The sequence below is a fragment of the Protopterus annectens genome, chromosome 2.part1 (genome assembly GCF_019279795.1).
Source record: "Protopterus annectens isolate FY-2018-M chromosome 2.part1, PAN1.0, whole genome shotgun sequence".
In the NCBI taxonomy this organism is placed as follows: Eukaryota; Metazoa; Chordata; order Ceratodontiformes; family Protopteridae; genus Protopterus; species Protopterus annectens.
Window position 1 is genome coordinate 1,149,862,378 of NC_056729.1, and position 7,879 is coordinate 1,149,870,256.

General features: G+C 35.2%; 1 protein-coding gene across 1 annotated transcript in view; it reads right to left on the bottom strand.

Annotated features, from left to right (window-relative positions):
• LOC122794358 overlaps positions 1-7,438 on the bottom strand; it is a 362,344-nt gene extending 354,906 nt beyond the window's left edge. Inside the window, exon 1 of the mRNA XM_044062684.1 lies at positions 7,149-7,438. Within this exon, the coding sequence (XP_043918619.1) occupies positions 7,149-7,211 (63 nt within the window). The 5' untranslated portion in view covers positions 7,212-7,438. The remainder of the gene's footprint in view (positions 1-7,148) is intronic.
• Positions 7,439-7,879: the final 441 nt, after the last annotated feature.

The following is a 7,879-nucleotide window of genomic DNA, read 5'->3' on the forward strand; positions in this document are numbered from 1 at the left end:
AAATATTCTCTAACGGACCAGACACAATGAAAAGTTTAAATATATTTAATAATAACAAAACATGAAAATACAGAATATCTATTTACAATTAACACTAAAGTTTGAATCACAGGAAATATTAAAACACAAATTAACAGATTCATACAGATATCGAAAATCAGTGCTTAATTTCACTGCATTTTCCTGACTCAGCTAAAGAATTACTATTCCTGGTCACTTACTACAGTAAGGCAAGAGGGAGTAGGTGAGCGGTCTTCCTTCTTTGTCAGGTTCCAAAAACATATACATTAAAGCATTTCCTCAACAACCAGTTGGAATCACAACAAAAAGTAAATACTTAGTCCCAACAGTAGGATTCACAAAGGGCAATAAAGACCCATCCTCTAGGCATAAAATATATGATTTATTAAAATTTAGCGCTTTCGTCCACATACCTGTGAGCTTCATCAGAATCTAAACTTTATTCCATAGATTCACATTTTATACTATGTAGTAACCAACAGGGTGTAAATAATAATTAACTTCTCATTACATATCTTAAAAGGGCAACAAATGTCATATGCATGCACATTAAAACATCACATTTAAAGATCTGATATGAAGTATAAAACCGCTTAATATATGCATTGTTACTTAAAAAATGTTTTTACATCCTAAAAATAATAAAAATTCTCACACGATAAAAGTAGTGAAGCATTAAAAACAGGGCTTAAAAAAGTGTACTGAATATATAAGTAATGAATAAGTTGACACCTGTAAATGTATAAAACATATTATAGTCAGAGTATCCCTCTATTTCCTCAATTTTTGTGATTTTGTTATTATTAGACTAGGAGACAAAGTATGTTTTTCCATGAAGATTTTATGATGGTATCAAATGTTATGTTAGATTTTTGGATGATATATTTGTGTTATGGAAAGGAACAAAGGAAACTATTGATGAATTTATGTATTTAAATGATACTAGTACTTTTTTAAAATGTACTCATATGTGTGATAAACAGGGTATATAATTCTTAGATACTTATCTTATATTCTGATAATGGATTTAGATCCAATTTATATCGCAAACCTACTTTTAGCAACTCCTATTTAGAGTAGAACAGCTGCCATTTCCACAGTCAGAAAAACAGTATTATTAAAGGCCAGTGTATCAGGGTGGTCAGTATGACCTCTAGCTATAAAGATATGGTTCAGGAATTGGACACATTAAGAGATATGTTTCTAGATAGATGATACCCCCTATCACTGGTTAAAGATATAACTGAGTACGTAAAAACACAATGGGGTAGTGAATACAAGCCACTATTAGGGTTAGGGCTAAAACCCCAGAATATTACTAACAGAGGTGAATATTTCAGGAGAACTTTAGTGCTAGAATATAACCCTCCTGTACAGCAAGTTAAAAATATTTTTATTAAAAATTTGAATATTTTACGAAGTGATGGGGACGTTTATAAATTGTTAGGAGATTAACCTAATTTTGTATTTAAAACTGGGATTAACCTAAAAAAATTAACCAGAGTAAGATCAGACATTTTCTAATTATAATAAGAGGAAATAATCGTGGTACCAAGAACGGCGCTAGTTGTAATCAATATTTTACTATATTGGAAGGTGAATTTTTGGTTTTGGACAATATAAATAGCAACAAAGTATATTTTAAGAAAGGTAACTATTGCTCAAGATGCTTAATTTATTTAGGAAAATGTAAATCTTGTCCTGCTTTTTATGTAGGAAAAACTGATAGAGCGCTTAAAAATAGAATATAGGAACATTATTGTTGTTGTTGGTCTTTCGGCTTTTCCCAGTTAGGGGTCGCCACAGTGGAACTCCGGTCCGCTAATGATTGGCAGTAGATTTTTACGGTGCCGAGTTGCCAGCTCGACACCCAACCTTCAACGAAGGCATGCCCATTCACACATGTCTTTCGGAATGCCACTCAACCGCGGGGAGGACATACAGACTCCACACAGAAGGCAGTCCCCGCACTCCAGCCAAAAATTGAATGGGGGAACCTCTTGCTGTGAGGCAACAACACTACCGCTGCACCACCGCAGATCTTAACAGAATGTTAATAATGCCTTATATAGACATCCGGCATCTAGTCCAAATTGCAAGAATTTTAAATTTGCAATTTTAAAATTAACTGTTAACCCTAGGGGTGGAAATATGAAAGCCTTATCAGAAGAAAAGGAAGTAAAATGGCAGTTACTACTTAATGACACCACCCCTCCGAGTATCAATGACAATATTTCAATCAATCCGGTGCTGGAATTGAGGAAATAGAGGGATACCCTGATTATAATATGTTTTATACATTTACAGGTGTCAACTTATTCATTACTTATATATTCAGTACACTTTAAGCCCTGTTTTTAATGCTGCACTACTGCTGCACTATTTTTATCATGTGACAATTTTTATTATTATTTTTAGGATGTAAAAACATTTTTTAAGTAACAATGTTTATATTAAGTGGTTTTATACTTCATATCAGATCTTTAAATGTGATGTTTTAATGTGCATGCATATGACAGTCGTTTCCCTTTTAAGATATGTAATAATGAGAAGTTAATTACTCTGAGAGCACACCCTATTGGTTACTACATAGTATAAAATGTGAATCTATGGAATAAAGTTTAGATTCTGATGAAACCCACAGGTACGTGGATAAAGTGCTACATCTTAATAAAACTTAGAAGATGGGTCTTTGAGGTTCCAAAAACAGACTGCCCTGAGACTTCAGGGCAAAAATAATGTTTTAATACTAGATGAGACTGGATTACAGAATGACATCACACACATCTGGTCATCTGACGTCTGGTTCCCATACTACCCCCATTACTACAAAATGAATCAGAATCTTGCAATATCTGTTACCATACACATAGACAGAGCTTTCCTAAGATGTGTTACAGCATCTGGAAGTCATAAAACAACTTCAAACTTCCACCCTTCCAGATTAGCAATTAGTTCACCCCCAAGGACAATACAGAAGGCTTCCTAGTACAGATTGTTTTGTCTCTGGCTGCACAGAATCCCGTGAGATAGAATCTTTATGGCCTAAATTAAGTAATTTAATTTGAAAATATTTTTTTAAAGTTAGCTGGACTGAGATTAACAACTTCTATTGTGTGTGCACGGTTTGAGTCTCATTAGGGATAATTGGCTAGGCTTAAAATGGCTCGCAAGGGCAGTTAGCCTAGTACTAATCTATGAACCTAAAAAAAGTAATAATCTATGAACCTATGAATCAGAGAGAACTAGTATCAGTAGCTTAACTGCAGGTAGTTTACATAAAGTTAGTTTACATACAAGTAATATACATTCAGGTAGTCTTTAGGGTTATTACATTTGTAAGATTGTATTGTACACAAAGTTACAATGATTGACACATTGGTTGTAAAGGTCCAGGAGACTTGAGCTTAATTACAATATTCCTAAATTTAAGCATCAGAACATTACTACACCTTGTTAACCTTAGGAGTAAGAGGTATAACAACATTATGTGAGAACTACAACAACATCATATTTCATTATAACACAATGCTTTACCTAGGAAATAGGTGGGGAGAAATTGGATAAGATGGTTCTGAGTTACCTTGTATATTAAATACAGTAGTTTGACTACTGTTTAGCTTGAAGGGGCCTAAGTAATAAGTGAGACTAGAGGCTACAGTAAATTTCAATGATGCTAGTGTTAAAAACTGAGGTTAATCAGGTGCAGAACAAGGGCATAGCCATTTGTTTCATAGTTGATTTTTTATGGTTATTTTAAACTGGACAAGAGACGCAATGGATGTAATACTGTCTGGCAGTGCATTCCAGATTTTTCCAGTATAATTTGTGAAGTGGCAGTCTCCTGCTAGTTTTTTGCTTACGCCAATTTTTATATGGTGTTTGTTAGTGGATCTTCTATTAGTGGCATAGGGCTGAAGTAAAGTTTGTAGGGCAGGTATTTTTTCAAGTTCATATAGTATTTTGTGGGCCATAATTGACTGGTTATAAAGAAGGAGGTGTGGGAGCTCTAGCCAGTTCATTTATCTGGAGAGCCACACAATGGTGGGATCTAGCAGGTAACTGAAGCAAACCTAGCAAGATTTAAGTTTTGCAAGCTCAGACTTCTTTAGGTTTGTAAGTATGGGGGCTGCATATCGGAGGGTATTGATTAGGTGGGACTGGGCAATGGTAGCTTTAGTATTTTGGATGAAGTCCTGTTTGTTCAGTTAAAACAGTATAGTCTGATACACGTGTATTTCTTTTTCTGTCCAGCAGGACACACTGTTGATACATTTTTTAACACAAGCAACTATATAAATACATTTTCAACACAAGCATTTGTACAAATCAGTTTGATAACAAATGAGATGTAATTTTTTACAAAACTCCAGGTAGCTATGCTGGCATATGTTACACATCCACCACCCTACTTCTCCTGGCATAGCTTCCAATACCTCACATCGTCACAGGCTACATTTAATAAATAATAACTCTTTAAATAAAAATCAAAGCCACAAATAAACTAAAAACAGCCAGGAAAGAAAGACGAGATCCACAAAATCCTGTTATTTAGCACTTTCGTTTTTTAATAAAAACTTCTTCAGAATACACATACATAGTGAACCCTTTTTATACAAATACACACCTTCATAGTTAGTGACATCATAATGAAATTACTTAAACTGAATTCAATTACTACAGCCCCATTAAGATATCTAAAACATTAAATACATTGTTTTAAACCATATTACAATAAAAACATAGAAAATACCATAGAAAATATACTGTATTTTGTTCAAGCCATAAAAATCCTTAATTTATTATACTTTTATTCAAAAATAACCTTCAGATTTTAATCTGAGAGTGGAACTGATAGATGTATTCGTGTTTAAACCTGGAAATGATGTTGCATTAGTTTTTAACTGCCATCTTAGTTTCCTATTTTCCAAAAAATCATTAAGGGGACCACCTCTATCTCCAACTGTAACTTGTTCTAATACTGAAAATCTAAAATCATGTCCCTCATTATTAATAATGTGCACTGCCAGAATATTTTTTAAATCTTGTTTTTTAATATCATAGGAATGTTGATACATTCTGTTCCTAAGAGCATTAATAGTCTTCCCGATATAAAAACAAGGACATTGCGTGCATGTCCCTATATAAACAACAGCCTTGCTGTTACAGGTAAATTTTTTCTTGTATATATATTTACCATAATTTGGGATAAACAACTCTGTGCCTTCTAGAATATGTTTACACTGCAGACAAAAACCACATTTAAACATTCCCTTGGGCCCAGAGTGAATCTCTTGTACCCTCTCTACCATGTTTTTTATAGTAATGTCCTTCTTGTAAACAATATTAGGTTTTATTCCCACAATATCCAAAAATTCTTTATTAATATTGAATACATTCCAGTTACGTTGAACAATGTTGCTTATACTTTTAAACTGCTGGTTATATCTAAAAATACCAACACTATGAAAGGACTTACTGTTCTGGCTATAAGAACTTTTCATACCTTCAACTAAAATATTAGGACCCTTCATGGAAAAAATATACCTTGTTCCCTTTTAGATACCACCTCCTTTAATGTATTTTCCACAAATTCTAAGGGATAGCCTCTACTAACCAACATACCTTTAAGAATTTCTATTTGACCTAAAAACTCATAGAAGTCTGAAACCATTCTTGCTAGTCTGACCCCTTGACCTTTTATTAGTGACTTCTTCTGATAGATAGGGTGAAAACTGGAAAAATGTAAAAGTGTATTGGAATAAGTGGGTTTCCTAAAAATTGTCGTTTCAAAACAACTTTCCATTCCATTTTTACTTATGGTGATGTCTAAATAATTAATTTTCTCGTCCGAAATGGTATGAGAAAATTCCAAAAATCCTGTACTAACACCAGTAAACTCAAGGAATTCATTTAACATATCCTCACTATCATTCCATAGGATGACGATGTCATCCAAATATCGCCCGTAATATTGCCAAAGTTGTGCATCTTTACTGGTGAATACATATTCCTTCTCCCAGAATGCTAGAACTAAATTAGCAAAAATGGGTGCACAAATAGCCCCCATGGCTACACCTTTACATTGTTTGAATAATTGTTCTTGAAATACAATAATGTTAGTGTCCAATACTAACTCCATGAGGCTCCTTAATGTAAGAATCCTATCATGCCCCATTTTAGTATATTGACATAAATATGAATGGAACCATTCAGTTCCAGTATCATGTGGGATAACAGAAAATAAATCTTTGACATCGATTGTTACAAAGATAATAATAAAAAAATAATAACTCTTCTTTTTCTTTCGGCTTTTCCTGGTTAGGGGTCACCACAGCAGATCATCTGTCCGCTCATGATTGGCAGTGGAGTTTTACGGTGTCGAGTTGCCAGCCCGGCGCCCAACCTTCCACAGAAGACACACACTCGCACCTAGGGCCAATTTAGTGTCCAATCCACCTACTGCATGTCTTTGGGATGTGGGAGGAAACCCACGCAACCACAGGGAGGGCATGCACATTCCGCACAGAAGGCACCCCAGCCAGGAATCGAACCGGAGAACCTCTTGCTGTGAGGCGACAACGCTAACCGCTGCACCACCGATATTTACGGCATTTTTTACTTTAGAAAATGTACGGTAATTTACATTCTCTTAATCTGACAATGGCAACTTCTGATATTTCACAACGGTTGGTTGTGGGGCTAATACCTGCTGAGTCCTGGCAGACCCACTGCCGATCATTCTGGCCCTCCCATGACCTGCGCAGCGTGAAGGCTGTAGTCGTAATGTTAACAAATCTCGTAATCTAATTCATATAAAGTGTTAATGTAACAGGTTTTGCATCAAAATAAATTTTACGAGCAAACAGTATGATACCTTAATGTCTGCCATAATGGTGCCATTTCTGATTCACTGTAATTTTTGCGACTGACCAGACTGAAGATAATATTTACGTAAGAGAAGGCAGGGTCAAGGAAAGTGAAATGTTCACCAGAAGCTGTTTTCAGCTGTACTTTAGACTTATTAAACTTCCGTTATGGACAAAGAAGCTGACTGCTAGTGGTCATGAAACATAAAAATATACATTAATATTCATTGAAAGCTATAAGCCCTTGTATCATCTCACCGAACAAACTGCATCCGCACTATCCCGGGGTCGTGTCCCCATCATTGACAAAAGATAATCCATGTCTATACTGATGCCGATCACTACTAGTGATCAAATTGCTTCATATACCACTGGCGAGCTTCGTCCTAATAGCCATTTATTCATAAGACATCGTACTACTTCTATTACAGTAAACAGAAAGTAAAACTGCTTTTTAAACGTAAGGCGTGGTCGTCCGTAAACGCATTTTTAGTATGGCCAGGAACAATGCAAGTTTTATGAAGGACACTAATAACGTGGACTTTCAGAAGACTGAGGAGGTTAAGTAGTGCCTGAGTGAGGGGATTGCTTAGTTTACTTTAATTGTAATTATAATTCCTACCCTTGTTTTGGATATATTATATACATGCAACGCATGTCAAATTACTAGGAAAATACTTTATGACAGTAAAGAGGGTGTAGCCACGCATGCTCTTTTGTATGGTACCCTACTGTACATTTTTTTTTCTTTGCAGGACTCGGACATATTGCAGTTTTTTTTCATGTTTATGTTATATGTATAACTGTATAAAGGATCCCTCTAATTACAGGTACGTAACTTGTTTACAGAGAGGACTGGATGCCACTGCAGCCTTTTGTGCGTGAGAGTCGGAGGTTTTCTCCAGCGAGAGTCAACAATGTTGAACTATTAGCATAGAACACTGCAGTGGTGGTGCTGCGGTTGCGTTGTCGCCTTACAGTAAGACACT